General features: G+C 37.2%; 1 protein-coding gene across 7 annotated transcripts in view; it reads left to right on the plus strand.

Moving 5' to 3' along the window:
• The first annotated feature begins 1,541 nt into the window (after positions 1-1,541).
• DPY19L1 (dpy-19 like C-mannosyltransferase 1) overlaps positions 1,542-17,428 on the plus strand; it is a 142,854-nt gene continuing 126,967 nt past the window's right edge. For 2 of the 7 annotated variants that reach the window (XR_009155115.1, XM_058183355.1), the window contains exons 1-7: positions 1,542-2,028; positions 3,861-3,929; positions 4,846-4,870; positions 8,739-8,826; positions 11,416-11,553; positions 13,415-13,535; positions 16,651-16,744. Coding sequence is in view for 6 of the 7 variants with exons in the window: in XM_058183355.1 (XP_058039338.1) it covers positions 1,641-2,028; positions 3,861-3,929; positions 4,846-4,870; positions 8,739-8,826; positions 11,416-11,553; positions 13,415-13,535; positions 16,651-16,744 (923 nt within the window). In the remaining variant the exon portion in view is untranslated. The remainder of the gene's footprint in view (positions 2,029-3,860; positions 3,930-4,845; positions 4,871-8,738; positions 8,827-11,415; positions 11,554-13,414; positions 13,536-16,650; positions 16,745-17,428) is intronic. The other 5 variants (XM_058183354.1, XM_058183353.1, XM_058183352.1 and 2 more) reach the window with 5 other exon arrangements.

Below are 17,428 nucleotides of genomic sequence, written 5' to 3' on the forward strand. Positions count from 1 at the left end.
GGATGTTTCACAATTATAGTTTGGCTGGAAAAGGCCTCTGACAGGGGTGTCAAACTCAATTTCATTGAGGGCGGCATCAGGGTTGTGTTTGACCTCAGGGACCAGAGTAGGTGAGGTCAGAATGGGCGTGGCCAGCTCAACATCACTTATGTCAAGGGCATCTGTGGTGGCCTGAGCACTCTGCCAGCAAAAAAGGGCTCCGTTTTTTACTGCAACAGCCTCCTGCAATCCTCCGCCAGTGAAAACGGAGGTCGGGAGCACTATGCGCAGCCCTTTCGAGCTTCGTTTTCAGCTGCAGGAGGCCCTCCCAGCTGACAACTCAGGAGCCCATTTTTGCTGGCGGTAGGGCATACAAGTGACGTCAAGCTGGCCACGTCCACAACCAGCCCCCTGAGGTAAAACACAACCCTTAATGAAATCAAGTTTGACACCCCTGTCCTATAGTTTGACACCCCTGCTCTAGAATCTTCGTCAGAGAGCTAAAGGAAGAACCTCTTATTTTGTTATACCTCTGATACAGGTAGTCCTTGATTTATGAATATAATTAAGCCTAAAATTTCTGTTGATAAGTGAAATAGTTGTTAAGTTACCATATTTTATGACTTTTCTTGCCAGTTAAGTGAATTACTTGTTAAAATAGTAACATGGTTGTTAAGTGAATCTGACTTCCCCATTGCTTATCTGAAGATTATAAAAAAGCTGGATCACATGACCCTGGGACACTGCAACAGTTATAAATCAATTAGTTGCCAAGCATCTGAATTTTGATCACATAGGGAAGCTGCAATGGTAGTAAGTGTGAAAAACGGTCATAAATCAATTTTTTTCAGTGTCATTGTAAGTTTGAACGATCATTAAATGAAGTATTGTAAGTCAAGGACTACCTGTATTCAAGATGCCTTTTTAAAAAATAGATGCCCCCAGGTGGCATCTGCGTAGTGGCAATCTGCTAAATTTATGTCCCTTGATGCCAAACAAGTTCCCTGACTTCCCAACCGTTTTCATGTATTTTTCCTTTGAAATAAAAAAGGAAGAAGCTGACATGCTAAAATATTCAGAGCACTGTTTGGCGGCTAAGGTAGGGTGAGGAATAGGAAACTGGGAGGGAGCAAAGGTTAGGCTATGAAGAAAGGCTTTCTAGTACGAGTGCCTTATAAACAGGTTTTGCCGAAGCAGCCATTTTGTTCTGAAAACGCTAAATGACCCCACGAGGCCCCAAAGGACGGAAAATCTTTGTAAGGAAAACACTCTTACCCCAGAATTAGGAGGGGGTGCTCTTTACTCCATAGAGCAAAGAGAGCTTTCGTCGTGCATACATGCATCAGAATCGATTTCCTCGTTTTGCAAATCAAGTAATAGTTTGGGACGCGATTGTAGCTGAAAAGGAACAAAAGAGATGCGTGGGAGAAGCACTATCACCACGGCTAGGTCTAGGCGCGTGCCCCTGGTGACAGTTGCCGGCGCGCGACGTGCCTTCTCTCGGCCGTTACCTTCCCGCGTCCACGGCAACTGTTAGCGCTCTCGGTGGGGGAGGAGCGACCCATCCCATTCAGCTGAGTCCGAAGCCCAGCATCGTTAAACTATTCTGCCTTAGTTTCCTGTCATTAGCCCTTTTGGGCCCTGTCCCCTACTTCGGGGCAATGAGAAGAACGGGCCGGCCTAGGCGTGGGAGCGGCAAAGAGTCACCGCCTCTCAATCTCGCCAGTGACGGGGGCAACAGCCGCGGCAGGCGAGCTCCTCCCTCTCCTACGCGCCTGCCTCCTCAGGAAGAGAAATATCAGGGCCAGAGCGGAGATACGGAGCCCGATCGCAGCGCCAGCCAAGACACCGTGAGCGAACCAACCGCCGCTGTCTTCTTACTCCGCGGACTGCAACAGTCCCTGGGGAGGCAGCTTCCCGGTGGGGCCGCTCCTCACGCAATGAAGAGGGGAGGACCAGGCAGGAAAGGGACCAAAAGCGACTCTCAGAAGCAAGCGAAGCGGGACCGCTTAGCCCACGAATTCGGCGAGTGGCAAGACTGGCTGCGCGGTGAGAGACCTGCGGTGGGGGGATCGTAGGGTCTGGAGCGGAAAAGCAAGAACTGAGGGAAGGACTGACTCTGCCGCGGGAGCTCCGGCTTAGTCAAATGTGCTTCTTTGCAGCCTGATCTCCGCCTGCCTTCTTGGAATAGGCGAGAGGAATTGAGTTCGATGGAACTTCTTCCCACATGGGAGTAGGCTGTAGGGTTAGTGGCGCTTCCTTCTGAGTCCTCCGAGTTATTGTATGGATGTGAAGATCAAGCTGCCAGGGACCCCCTTGAAGTTTATAATTGCCGTTGGCGTCTGTATCAATGGGGAGTTACACAAAACACCATTCTTGTGGTGGGGCGAGGTTTTATCAAAATACTTTTCAAATGTTTGACAAATTGAAAATAATTTTGAGTAGGGGATTCCCGCTTTCCCTCCCCAAACTTTGCTTTTTGGTGGTCTTGGAATCAAACTTCAAGAATAGAAAGGATGGTGGGGGAAGAATGCTGTTGTAGGGAAAATGAGATTGGTCAGTTTTATTTTACATGAAGGCATACTTATTATACAGTATTCGCTTTTGGGCACATGTTTGTCAGATGGAGGTAAAGAGGAAGAAGTGAATAAAAGACAGAAGATAAAACAAGGGGCTTCTATATCTAACAGTAGTTTTGACAATACCATTCATTATACCTTTACATTACTTTCTGTCTTTGCAGATCATCCTTGTTTCCACCTCATTTGTACCCTGATTCATATATTGCCTTTTCTCTCTTTTTCAGCATCTCATCAATTCCATCCAGCCATACATTTCTTGTTTCCTTTTTCAGTCATTCATTCATTCTAATTCATTTTTTTGGTAAATCACCTTGTACATTTTGTCTTCAATACATATTACATTTACCTTTTGTTTACAATGCTTACTTCTTTAATAAAGCCATTCCCACTACATTCCTTGTACTCTCATACTTGTTCTTACATACATATCTTTCACTTTCATATAACAAAGTAGACAGAGCCTTAATGTTAATGAAAACACTTTCACTTTTGGCAAATATTTCTATCAACAAATCAGATATTTCCTCTGCCCCTTCCACTAGCAAATACAAAAAAGAAATTACTACGGAAAGGTCTTTGATTCTATTGATATATTTAGAAAAATGAGAATCCTAGAATATTTAATTGTGCTCATATGAAATATATGCATAAGTCAAGAAGCCACAGAAAATGGTGAAGCAAATGTGTGTATTCACGTAGTTTTATATTGGGGTTTTTAAATCAGGGGTTTAAATGGGGTTTTAAATTTGTATTTAAAGGTTTTAAGGCATCAACTGAATTTAATTGTCTATTCTTTTTGCTGTTTTATATGTATTATATGTTTTCTGTTGTTTTATTGGCTGTGAACCGCCCTGAATCCTTCGGGAAATGGGCAGTATACAAATATAATAAATAATAATAATAATAATATTCTTATCACTGTTAAAATTTTCAGTAAAAAATACTAAAAAAAGATGAATAAGAGAATAGGAGAATAAGAGAATAGGAAAAGTATTTAAGTTTTTGAACTTTGATGTTGGAGGAATCCTGAGATTACTGTGGACAGCCAAAAAAACAAACTAATGGTCATCAAACAAATCAGTCCATAATTCTCAATGGAGACACAAATCATTATGCTCAGATTATTTTACTTTCAAGATATTTAGTATTACTGAGAAAAGAACTAGATTCAATATAAGGAAGCAAAAAGTTAGCTTTCAAATATAATAATCTTGTTTGCGAAGGCAATTCTTTTAAATACATTTTATAAATTTTATAGATTAATAGTAGGTTAATGATGTTTATTTTCTTTTCATATAGATACTCTGAGAGAAACAGGATTCTTTATTGCAAGAACAGATAGCAAAATATGGCTTACACTTATAATGGGTGAGAATTTTACAGTTCTTATTTTCTTACAAGGTCCATGCAAAAGTCAATCCTATTGACTAAATTTACTCCCAAATAAGCCTATATAAGGATACAAACTAAGATTTTGATGTTGATACCCTGTTGGTTCCACAGACATAATGCAAATAAATTCTTTGGATATTTAAGTTAAGGATATTTCCTATAAAAACTAAAATAATATGTTCACATGGTAGCTGAATCTGAGTCTTGCAGAAAAATATGAGTTTTATGACACTTTATTCTTGTTGTTAAGGGTTGTAATAATAATGACAAAATGAGCAGTTTTTCAAGTGATCTAAAATATATATCATTAATGAACTATATATTTTTATTTATATTTGGAATTGTTAGTATTAAAGGCAATAGCTTAAGGCTGATGATTGTTGGTGTTAACCTTAATTTTTTTAGTTATAGATCCAGTAATTATACTTTTGAAATTTTCTGTAGTTGTATTATGAAGATATATCCAAACTACAAGAGTATGTCTGCAGTATTCTCATGGACTTTATATGTATATATTTGAGTCTATCCTTTCTGCTTTTTTTTTTTTTGCTCCATAACAGAAACTGTATGGATACTCGTGTCTTTTTTTAAAATATAAAATTGGCTTCATGAAAAGTTAGATGTACCCTAACTATAACACTGTAATATTTTTAAACAGCTAATATATGAAAGCAATAATGCATATATCTATTTTATCTGTTTCAATCTAACTTTTAAAATTATATATCTGAAATTAATACAGTATAAGAATGACTTTCCACAGAAAACATAGCATGCCTTGTACAGAGAAATTCTATGCAAGCTTTTAGAACTGTTATATATATACAGGTTATATTTTTAAAAATTAATTTAAAAATTATTAAGGTATGTTTTGCTTTATTTTTCTTAACAGCTGCTATTGCAGGAATCCTTCACTGGTAAGTTTATATTCAATAAACAAAAATGCTTAATCAATGTGTAATTATAATAGCATTATCTCTATAATTTATGTGTTAAATCCATTAGCATTAGGTAGGGCAGAGGTTATAAAGTAGTGATGGATGGGGCTTGTGTGCCTTCCACTCCTCCTCTTTCAGACTGGCCTATTCCTTCCCCTACAGGCAGTCCTTGGGTTAGATGCCAAATGGGATTAGAATTGCTATTGCTAAGTGATATGGTCACTGAGTCCTTCGGGAGATAGGGCGGTATATAAATTTGAATAAATAAATAAAATAAAATGAATAAATAAATAAAGCATGACCACATTGCTTAGTGATAGCAGTCCCAGCTACCATCACAACCTCAGGATGTGCAGGTCATTAAACAAGAATAGGTGGGAGTTCCACATAAGTAGCATGTTGGGCATGTGTGTGCTATGGTTAAGCACTAGAAAGTATGAGTTGATCTGCAGAGGCCACAGAAGTAGGAGATAGTGGACTCTTCAGAAGAAAAAGCAGGAGTATCTTACTTGGACAATATACAACCTTTCCTATCATCTTTCCCAATGATTTTGTTTGTGAAAAGCTGCCAGTGGCATTCCTATAACAGCTCACTATGAAGTTATAATTGTGAACTAGGCACTGAGCATTTGGATCAGGTCATATGGGGAAGTTACAACAACAGAAACTTACAGGACTGAAGTCCATTTCTTTCTCCAATCATATTTACTTAACTTTCTCTTTCTCTCAGTATACAAGGAAGGGGGCAAAATATCTTTCCTGATAAATATAGATCTTACTCAGCTGACACTGGGAAAAGCTTTTGCAGCTTGCTAGTTCACAGTTCTTTCTAGTGCCACTCCACAAAGAGAACAATTATCACCAAATTTCTGGGGAAGTCACTACTGGCTCTATGCTGTGTGTGACCAAAGGTTTACTCAGCTTTCAAGTAAGGTAAAGGTAAAGGTTCCCCTCGCACATGTGCTAGTTGTTGCCGACTCTAGGGGGCGGTGCTCATCTCCGTTTCAAAGCTGAAGAGCCACCGCTGTCTGAAGACATCTCCGTGGTCATGTGGCCAGCATGACTCAACACCAAAGGCGCACGGAACGCTGTTACCTTCCCACCAAAGGTGATCCCTATTTTTTCTACTTGCATTTTTACGTGCTTTCGTAACTGCTAGGTTAGCAGAAGCTGGGACAAGTAACGGGAGCTCACCCCGTTACACGGCAGCACTAGGGATTCGAACCACTGAGCTGCCGACCTTTTGATCGACAAACTCAATGTCCTAGCCCCTGAGCCACCGCGTCCCGTAAGCTTTCAAGTAGCCTGTGTGTAATTTAGGCCATAATTGATATGTTTTTACTTTTTCTCTGTATTTTTGAATTCATTTACTGAATTTTTCAGCGTATAGGACGCTCCGGAGTATAAGATGCACCTTAGTTTTTGGGGAGGAAAATAAGAAATTTTTTTTTGCCTCTGCCTACCAGCATCCATTGGTATTCATCTGGCTAGCATCCTATTAAGTGTGTGAGAGAGTTGACGGCTGTTTGGAAACTGAAACAATATTTGCTGTGTGAGCAACAAGAAGACAGCAAGGAGCTTGGGCGTGGTTTAGCTCAATTGTTCTGTACTAAAGCAGCATGCTGTGCTGATCTCGTAAACTGAAACTGAAACTCCTCTTCTCTGCCCGGTGTTTTGCTTGTATTTAATACCACGTTGGAAAACCTTCTTTTGGTATTGTATATTTACTTCATGTGTTATATTATATATAAAGAAAAGTTATTGAATCAGTTACTTGTGTGTGCTTTCCGAATGTGATTGCTGCTGCAAAATCTGACACATCCTTGCAGCAAATAGCGAACAGCCAGGTCAGCTTCACCACATTATTGCAGCCTGATTCAGCATGAACAACTGATTGGTGGGTGGATCGGCCTTCTGAAATACCCCCAATCAGCTGTTCCAGGCTGCAGGGATTGCCACAGACCATCGCCTCCTCTGTGCCTCACGTTTTTTGCTACATTCAATGTATAAGATGCACCAAAATTTTCACCCTCTTTTGGGGGGTGGGGGAATTTGTCTTATACTCCGAAAAATATGGTATATAATAGGCTTCCTGTTTTTACTTCTTATTTTTTAATTGCATTCACATTTTTTCTCTCATGATTTATTTTTTATGAAACCCAGGGAGCTGGACTGTTCCCTAATAAGTTTACAGGTAGGATTCCTGTCAGGAAGGCAGGAAGGAAACATTCTGTTGTTTCTAGCCTAATCCTGCTTATCTTTAAGTATTTTCAGAAACTGCCTCTCCGATGAAGCCTTCTACATTGTAACAGCCCTTAATTGCTCTTGGCAGTATGCCCAGACTATCCGGAGCTGCTTCTCTGGAGTAGTTTGTTTGTAGGGGGCTTGATTTTAAAAAAAGCTTTTCCCATTGCTTGGGGTGAACTTTTGGGGTGTGCTTACAAGAGGCAGGATGCAAGCTTGGTACTCTTGATTTTTTTACTGCCTTTCTGGGGGTATGGGATCTTAAATCTGGATGATTTCCTTAGGATATCTTGTGAGGTGAATGAGAGATTAGCTGATACCTTTAAGTGGTGCGAATGGATCTAATGATTGCTTCTCCTGGGTAGGAAAGGATGCTTTGTCAGTTCACTGAGCACAGGAGTCTCGTCTACGGGGATTGTTCAGTAATCCTGGTCATGGTTATCCCAAAGGTGCTTTTTTCAAGAGGCAACTAGGCTTTCTTCTTATTATTATTATTATTTATTTGATTTTTATACCGCCCTTCTCCCGAAGGACTCAGGGCGGTGTACAGGCAAGATAAAACCAACAATACAATATACAGGTTAAAATACCATTTAAAAAACTTATTTAAATTAGCCTGAAATTAAAATTACCGTAAACTAAAAACCCCGTTTAAAAATTAATAAAATTTCACATTAAAAAATCCAATTTAAGCCAGCCCCGCGCGGATAAAGAGATGTGTCTTCAGTTCGCGACGGAATGTCCGAAGGTCAGGTATTTGACGTAAACCCGGGGGAAGCTCGTTCCAGAGTGTGGGAGCCCCCACAGAGAAGGCCCTTCCCCTGGGGGCCGCCAGCCGGCATTGTTTGGCGGACGGCACCCTGAGAAGTCCCTCTCTATGGGAGCGTACGGGTCGGTGGGAGGCGTGTGGTAACAGCTTGGTTTCCAGAAAGTCCATTTGCCTCTTGAAAAATCACCTTTGGGACAGGAGTCTCTTGCGTTGCTTCAGAGTGCCCAAGGCATATGATTGCTCACTGATAGTAAGTGGATCTTCCAATTTGTTTTAGTTTTTTCTCATGATAATAAGGCTTTCTAATCTAATAATTGGTAATTAGGGCAGCTTTTTGCAAGCAAAGAAGCTTTTTTGTATAGGTAATCCTTGACTTATAACAGTTCATTTAGTGACCAAAGTTACAGTGGCACTGAAAAAAGTGACTTATGACCATTTTTTACACTTACGACTGTTACGGCATCCCCACAGTCATGAGAGGCCGGGCAAGGCAAAGCGCCCCTCGATGTGAGAGACGTCGAGTTGGCCACACCCACCCAGTCACATGACCACACAGCCACACCTACCCAGCTGGTCATTAGAGCAGAGAACCAGTTGTTAAATTATATGAAATCCATCACTGATATGAGAGATTATAGTACACCTAAATTGTAAAAATATGTGCAAATGATTGTAATGAAGGTGAGTAGACTCACTAGGAAAAAGTAGAATACTCTACCATTCCATGGTGGGATTCTGCATTTTTGTGATTAGGTTTTATCCAATAATCTCTTTACCCAAGTGACTCCTGGCTCCTCCTTTTGATTTATTGCCAAATATGTATACTTTTAACAGGTATCACATAACAACTCTCTTTGAAAATGATCGTCACTTTTCTCATCTTTCAACTCTGGAACGGGAAATGGCATTTCGAACTGAAATGGTTAGAACTTATAACTTAAGTGATATTATTACTTTTAGACATATTAATTCTATAATAAGGATATCAAATAATGTCCTTTTTAAATTTTTAAATGTAAACTACCATGTATTCTTGAATCAGATACTGTACTCATTTAGATGATTTAGAATATTATTTGTTCTTAATATTTTAATATTTATGTGGTGTTTGCAGTTTCACAGATTACTTGTCACAGTTTCTTTTATTGATGCTGGAAAATGTTTAAATACATGCAGATTCTTTAGATTATATCTTTACTAAATTAATTCACCCTGTACAGTCACTGGCAGTCAAACAGCCTATAAATTACATAAGTAAATTGTTTCAATAAATATGGTATAGTGGTTAAGGCACTAGGCTAACAGTTAGGAACCTGTGAATTCTAGTACTGCCTTAAATGCAAAGCCAGTTTGGTGATCCTGGACCAGTCACTTTCTCTGCCATAGGAAGGAGGCAATAGCAAACCACTCCTGAAAAACTTTGCCAAGAAAACTGCAGGGATTTATCAAGGGATTCTTCAAGAATCATACATAATTGGATAGAAGAAAAATATAGCTATAAGACAGAAATCTCCAATCTTTCTGACCAGTGATGGGTTTCAAAAATTTTCACTACTGGTTTGGCGGGTGTGGCTAGGTGGGGGGAACCAAGTGATTGAGTGGGCGTGGCCAACTTGACTTTACTCACGCCTACTCAGACACATAACCTAGCCACGTCCACAAGAAAAGGTAGGAATTTTTTTGGATTTCCACCTATCTACCCCGCCTTCCCTTCACCAGTTGCCTCCATTTCCCCTCCTTTAGCAGTCCCAGCCCTAGCCCCGCTTTTCCCCCCTACTACCACCTCTTTGTTCGGGCTGCTTACGTTCATGATGGCTGGTCCAGAGTCTGGTAGGCAAACTAACCGGAGTTTTTGGCAGCCCCCAGCCAGCTGCTGCTGCTGGAAAACGGCTGGCAAAGAAGCCTCCATGGAAGCAGACTGCCGAAAAGTACTAGAGGTCGCGGAAGCTGCTGCCGTTGCCGCCATGTTCTTTATCCATGCGTATCCCATTGGACTTGCAAGGCAATAGGATGTGTGTGCACGAACAATGAACACCATTGTTCATTGCCACATATGGGAATGAACATGGCGGGCAGGGTGAGCGGTGACCAGGGGACTGGTTTGGGGGCGTGACCAGCCGGCCATCACTACCAGTTTGGTGACCTTGGCCAAATTTTCCCCAACGGTTTGCGCGAACCAGTGCGAACCGGCTGAATACCACCCCTGTTCTGACACCAGGGACTGTTTCGTGGAAGACAATCTTCCCATTGATTGGGGATAGGGGATGGTTTCACATGCAACTTAAATTCTGCCTGTGTACAGATGAAGCTTTGCTCACTCATCCACACTTGTATGGTGTGGTTGGGAACTCCTACTAGGAGAGATATTTATCTTTTCAATAAAATATATTTTAAATATATTTTAATTATGCTTGGAATAATATTTATGGAATTTAAATTAGTAATGGCTAAATGTAGATTCAGTTATTTTTAATTTATTCTATGTTAATGATTTGGACTGCTTGGGAAATTAAGAAGAATTTAGAACCTCATAATAGTAGTACAAGCTAGTTAGGAATATATTGATTGATTCTTTAGATTCATATCCTGCCTTTCTTGCATGATCTCAAATATAGATAGTCCTCATTTTATGATCACAATTGAGCCCAAATTTTCTATTGTTAAGTGACACAATTGAATTTAGCCCCATTTTACGATCTTTCTTGCTATAGTTAAGTGAATTACCATGTTGTTAAGTTAGTAACAGTTTGTTAAGTGGACCTGGCTTCCCCATTGATTTTGCTTATCAGAAGGTCACCAAAACTGTTCATATGACCCTGGGACACTGCAACCATCATAAATATGAGTCAGTTTTCAAGTGGCTGAATTTTGATCATGTGACCATGCGGATGCTGCAATGGTTGTAAGTGTAAAAAATGGTCATAAGTCATTTTTTTCAGTGCCATTGTAACTTCAAATGGTCACCGAACAAACTGTTGTAAATCGGGTACTATGCATAGTTTATGTAGCATTTTTTCTTACCTATTTATATCCTGTGTTTATTATGTTTATAAATAACATAAGTTGGTAAAAATATATAATACGCCTTCTTCCTCTTATTTTACCGACAATAACATCAAGTCTCCCAACTGACTTTCATACCTAAGAATGGACTAGTATGCAGTCTCCTGTTGCCTTAACCACTAAACCAAACTTGCTTGCTCCTATATATATTTTCTATAGCAATACCTGATGGCTGATGTCAGTGACTGAGTATAGACCTCAACTTGGATTTTGCCAGATCTAGTTTAACATATTAAGCAAGTGTTGATATGTTACAGAAAATTTGCAATATTTGTTTTAATCTTGTTTTATTCCACTTCTGATCTAGAAGTAAGTAAAATTACTTCAATAGATATTATTGTATTTATTGCTATAGCAAATTATTTAAATTTAAATGTATAGATATGAGGCAAATTATATATTTAAATATTAAACATTTAAATATTGTTTTTAAAAATATTCACTTTAGGGTCTCTATTATTCCTACTTCAAGATTATAGTTGAAGCACCATCATTTTACAGTGGAGTTTGGATGATTATGAATGATAATCTAACTGAATATCCTCTTGTAATAAACACACTGAAAAGATTTAATCTCTATCCAGAGGTAAGTCACTTTTTAATAACAACAATTACAACAACAACAACAACAATAACAAATGATGATGATGATGATGCAATGAGAAAAATGAAACAGTAGATCACCTTATTGGTGTCTGCAGCAAAATCTCACACACTGATTATCTACAATGTCATGATCAAGTAGCCAAAATCATACATTGGAAGCTTTGCCAGAAGTTTGGGTTCAAATGCAGCAAAAATTACTGGGAACACTAAATTTACAGTTCTTGAAAATGAACAGGTCAGTCAATATCTTATGAGACTTCCGGACCCAAACTGGCCCATAACACACCAGACATAACTATTGTGGAAAAGAAAAAAGTCTGGTTCGTTGATACTGCAATAACAAGAGATGCACAAATTGAAGAGAAAGGGCTAGGAAAAATAACAAAATATCATGATTTGCAAATTGAAGTTGAGCGATTATGGAGGAAGAAATCAATGGTTGTACCAATCATAATAGAAGCCCTTGGAACAATAGCCAAAGGGCTGCCCAGATACATGGAAATTTTGAACTTATTATACCTGAATATTCTGACATTGCAAAAAACCACTTTGACAAATGTACAACAATTGCTGTTAAGTTAGGAAAAATTGTTGAAGAGGATGGATTTGATCTTGATAATGAAGAGTTGATAAAAGCAGTAATTACCAGAAGAAGGATACAAGTACTTAGGAAGCTTCTGACCTGCTGTACAACCAAGTCAAGGAAGCTACTTCAACAAAATAAATAAGCGAGTCCAGAAAATCTTGAGATCAAAACTGAGTGGAGGAAATATCATAAGAGCAATTAACACTTGGGCAATGCCTGTAATATGATACTCAGCTGGAATAATTGATTGGATTCAGCTAGAACTTGATAACTTGAATCGAAAACTAATGACAATGCACTATGCTCTGCACCCAGAAAATGATATTGAACTGTTAAGTTTTTAGCAGTCCCAGACTGAATTGAATTGAAGATTAACTATAATAATACTAGTAATAAAATAATAATAATTTCAACACAGAATTACATCTAGTTTTTAAAAAGTAGTAATTTTGTTAGTATCTGAAATTTTTATATAGGAAGTGAATATACAGGTAATCCTCAATTTACATCTATTTGTTTAGTGATTTAGAAGTTATGATGACACTGCAAGAAAACAAAAAAACATTTCTGACTATGGCAACACCCTACAGGCATGTGATCAAAATTTGGGCAGGTGGCAACTAGCATGTATTTATGATGATTGCAGTGTCCCAAGATCATGTGATTGCCATGCGTGAACTCCCCAAGTGGGTTCAGAAAACTAAAGTCTATGGAAGAAGCTGGACTTGTTTAACAACAACATGATTCACTTATCAGCCATGGCCAAAAAGGATTATAAAATTACATGTGACTTACTAACGATCGCCTTGCTTAGCAACAGAAAATATTTTCTTAAAAATCTTAATCAATTTTATTTGGTCACAAGTCTAAGAATATCTGTATTATAAACGTTAAGATCTCAGCTTCACATGATGAATCCACAGAGAAGAAAATATTTCTGTGAAAAATACCTATTAGTAAAATTCCAGTCTTGTGTAAATTCCAGAAGAATTCTTTACTGTCTTCAAAATATTTAGTGTGCTATCTAGTTAAACAACTTGAAAGTTTGAAAATATGTCATTATGTTTTTAACAGGATGCTTGTATAATGTCAGTTACCATTTTATAAAAAATACACTAAAACTTAAAATGAAGTTTTAGGAAGGAAGAAAAAGAATCTTAAAGTATTCAGATACTGATGAATAGCCATAGAAAAATTTCTTTTCATTGCTGAGGTAGACAATTCTTTTGAAATTATAATCCTATTTTCTGCACAGGTTGTGTTAGCCAGCTGGTACCGCATATATACAGGGGCAATGAATTCTTTTGGCATTCAGACACAAAAGTGTTGGACTGTGAATAGAGGGGAAGGTCTGAGTCCTGTTGAAAGCTGTGAAGGCAAGTGTTCCTTATTTATTCATTGTGAACATTGCACAAAATGGAGTGTGAAATAATATAAAAATTCCTTTTTGAAAGGTTATTAAGAATTAGAATTTGTGGTTATCCATGGTCTAATTAACTATTTAGTTAATCAATTAACATTTGACTAATTTGTGCATATTGAAGAAGTCTTAATATAGAAATTATATTTTCAGAAAGGATAACACTTAATAGTAGTTTGTTAAAAGGAAATAAAGAAATTGGCAGATACAGCTATATAAATAATTTAGAAACCTGAAATTATAAAAACACAACATGTATAAATAGATTTGAATCCAAGCAGTATCACACTAATACTCGTGTCAATGGGCAGCCCTCTGAGGTCTACCTAGGCTGTTTCCTATTTGATTTTTCATTTTTTAAAAGTTTAGTATTCTAAATTTAAATAAAATCAAATGGAAGCAAAATACAAGCCAGTCAATATTATTTTTGTTTATTACAATGTCTTGGTGCTACATAATCTTCCATTGCAAATAGAAATTATGGATGGCCATATTAGAAAATGTAGAGTACTTCTATGGGAGATAATCTAGAAACCTGAACATTAGATTAGAAAATTAAGAAACAAAACCAGAAAGTAGCAATAGCAAACCACTTCCATATTGTCAAGAATAATGTACACATCGATTAAATCAGTATGAATTCAGCTCAAAAGAGGCTACCTTTAAACTGACATTAGTAGATTATATCCAGCAGCATCCTGGAGATGAAATTCTATAAAATTATGGATATGGCATTGCAATCCAAGTTCTTCTTTCATTTTATTGCAATTTAGGTGCTTGACAACTGTCTTGAACTTAAAATTGTTGCAGTGCCTTTTGATCACATGATCACAATTTGCAACCTTTCTGGTTGGTTGGTCATTTAGTAACCATGACAATTTGCTTAATGACCATGGTCATTTCCTTAACAACTATCGTAAAAATTGTAGTTAAATCCTGTCCAGAAACATGATTCGCTTACTGGCCATATTACTTAGCAACTGAAATTCCATCCCAATTGCGTCAATGAGTGCCTGTAGATATAGAATTATGTTAAGAAGTGACAGTGCAAAAAATTAACTGACCAAAAATAAATAACCAACCCACAACTGTTTTTGTTTATAGGCTACATAATATTTTTATTGACAAAAGTAACGAATTTAGATATCTGGAAGATGTATTCCCTGCCTCAGGTAGGAAGAGAGCTCAAATAGAGAATGCAATACTGACATTATGGATAGGGTTACATTTATTTTAATATGAGCTAAGCCATGTTTAAGAAGCTAAGTTATCGTTGTTATTGAAAGTTACATTATAGCTGAATTTGAAATAGAGCTCTAGGAGGATGATACTGCAATAATTTTTTTTTAGAAATAGTGCAGTCTAAATTCATGAAGGATTTTAGATCCTCAAGTGATGAAAGCTGGTTTAGCGTTGTGCTGAAATGCATAAGGTGTTCAGCTGGAGTTATCAAAACTCTTATCCTAAACACTGTCAGCATCTTCACAACTTGACCACATTTTGTGCTTTGAGTTCATGATGTGGTAGTAACCACTGTGATCATGTGTCTTCCAATGAGTATCTCATCTGGTGTCCCATCCTTTAATAAACCACATACATATTTTACTTGAGATTACAAAAGTACTTATAATGTTCCTGGCAGACCACAAGATGGTGCTGGTCTGCTAAAAATGAACTTGAGATGGCTTCCAAATTATTGTGTTGATCACAAAAAGTTAATAAAAAAATTTTTTGGACTTAACCTGAAATGAAATAAGTGTAGGATTATACAGAATGAGAACAAGACTCAGAAAAGGTTGAGTAATAATATACACACAACCAAATCAATAATATAATGCATTTTCCTGACTAAATCTTTACTTACCCCATAAGCAAAAGTGGTTATTTGTTTGGTCTTTCTTTAGGTTCTTAGAAGCTCCATCTTTCACTTAGAAACTTTTTAGAGGATGGTACATCCCTTTTGTGCCAGCTCTAGTCCATATGTTTTTTTTTCTTAATTATCTCTTCAAATTTTCTTCAGTTTTTGATGAGGTACTGAAATAGCCAAATACATTTTCAGTGTTTTCGGGGTTTTCTTATTTATATTTTATATAGAAGAATCTATGCTACTAACTAACTAATCCCTCATGTTCCAGTTAAAGTGGCATAAAGCTTTTCAAACATCATCTTCCTCTAAAGAGAGATACATTTGTTTCTCTCTATTTTCTGTCATCATTATATAGTCATAGTCCTTGACTTACAGCCATTCATTTAATGATCATTTGAAGTTACAGTGGCATTGAAAAAAATGACTTAAAATCTTCCTTATGACATAGAGGTATTACAACCTTCCCAAGGTCAAATTTGAAAATTTGGCAATCAGCTTTTATTTATGATGATTGCAGCACCCTGGGACAACTTAACAACCTTGCTTGCCAACTGAAATTCTGGTCTCAATTGTGGTAATAAGTTGAGCATTACCTGTAATTAACATTGAATATTTCATACGTGAGCAAGCTGCTCCAAGATAGAGAAATGCTGGGAAAAATGCATTGCAGCAAAAGAAAAAAGAGAAGAAAAGCACTAACACAGTTAGAATAAAGTATGAGTAGGCTGCATTTTAATTTAAATATGACAAAAGCAAAAGGAGGGATAAGGAAGGAACTGGGATAATCAGTGGTGATTGGGCACATGGGATATAGTAGAGGTGAAAAGAAAGAGACAAGGAAAAACAGTCTTCTATCCAACAAGTGTAGTCTACTATTCATTTGGGCAAAATCTAAAAAAACCAAGAGGCTCCAGATTTTGGTATGACCAGATCATAATACACCCACATTTGGTGGAGCTTACAAGTTGTACATGTTTTATGATGGAACAATGCACATTTTTCACTTCAGTCATATCTTTATTAAGTTGTTTTGTAAAGTTGCCTTTGAAACCTATTAAATAGATAAATAATGCAAGCTTAAACATAAAAGAGAATTTAGTTATATAACAATATATTAATATATGCAGAATTTTTGAACAGTGGAACTTAATTTAAAAATCAAAACATGAAGTATTTTATTTCCATGTGAATTGCTATTTGATAGGATTAGGAGATCCTGCTTCTTTTTATGTGGCTATGATATTTCTTCTAAATGGATTGATGGTGTCAGTTTTCTTCCTATATGGCACATATCTAAGGTAAGATAACATTAAAAAGGTTTGTTTGCTAAGTGGATAATTGTAATTATTCTGCATTTTGTTAAATTTGCACTAAATGTGAAAATTTGTACATAAACTTTACATTACTTCAGAATGCCACAATTTATGGGACATATACACAATTCTTCAATTTTATTTGTGTGGTACAGTTTGATGTTAGAGAACTATGGGGCTAGGGAATATATTTTCACAGATATATTGATTCATCTATGGAATTTCCACCTGATAGACTACGGTACAATGCTTGTTTTTAACATTTTTATAGTAGATATTTGCCTTTTTTCTTCCAATGATTATAGTTTAAAAAAAGTATAATACCAATTCCAGTCTAGTGAAAGACATGATCTAGAGCCGTTCAGAAAAATGAATAAGAAAGCTAGGTGGTTGAATTTGCACATTGGCCCTTGACACTCTTATTGTAAGATCTTCATTCAGCTGTATTTTTCTGCCTTCAGTTATTTGCTTTCATGCCTATGCGCACAATCCTTGCTCTTTCCACCCATAAAGGAATATCTTTGTCTTGTTAAAGTTGGCTGTTACATAGGAGATTGTGGTTAGGATTGTACAATAATCAGAGTGCACTTCTGCTGATATAGCGAGACTTCTTTGTTTTTTCTCATCACACATAGGTGGCGTGTATTTCATTTTTTTTCCTGCAGAATG

The sequence above is a fragment of the Ahaetulla prasina genome, chromosome 4 (genome assembly GCF_028640845.1).
Source record: "Ahaetulla prasina isolate Xishuangbanna chromosome 4, ASM2864084v1, whole genome shotgun sequence".
Lineage (NCBI taxonomy): Eukaryota > Metazoa > Chordata > Lepidosauria > Squamata > Colubridae > Ahaetulla > Ahaetulla prasina.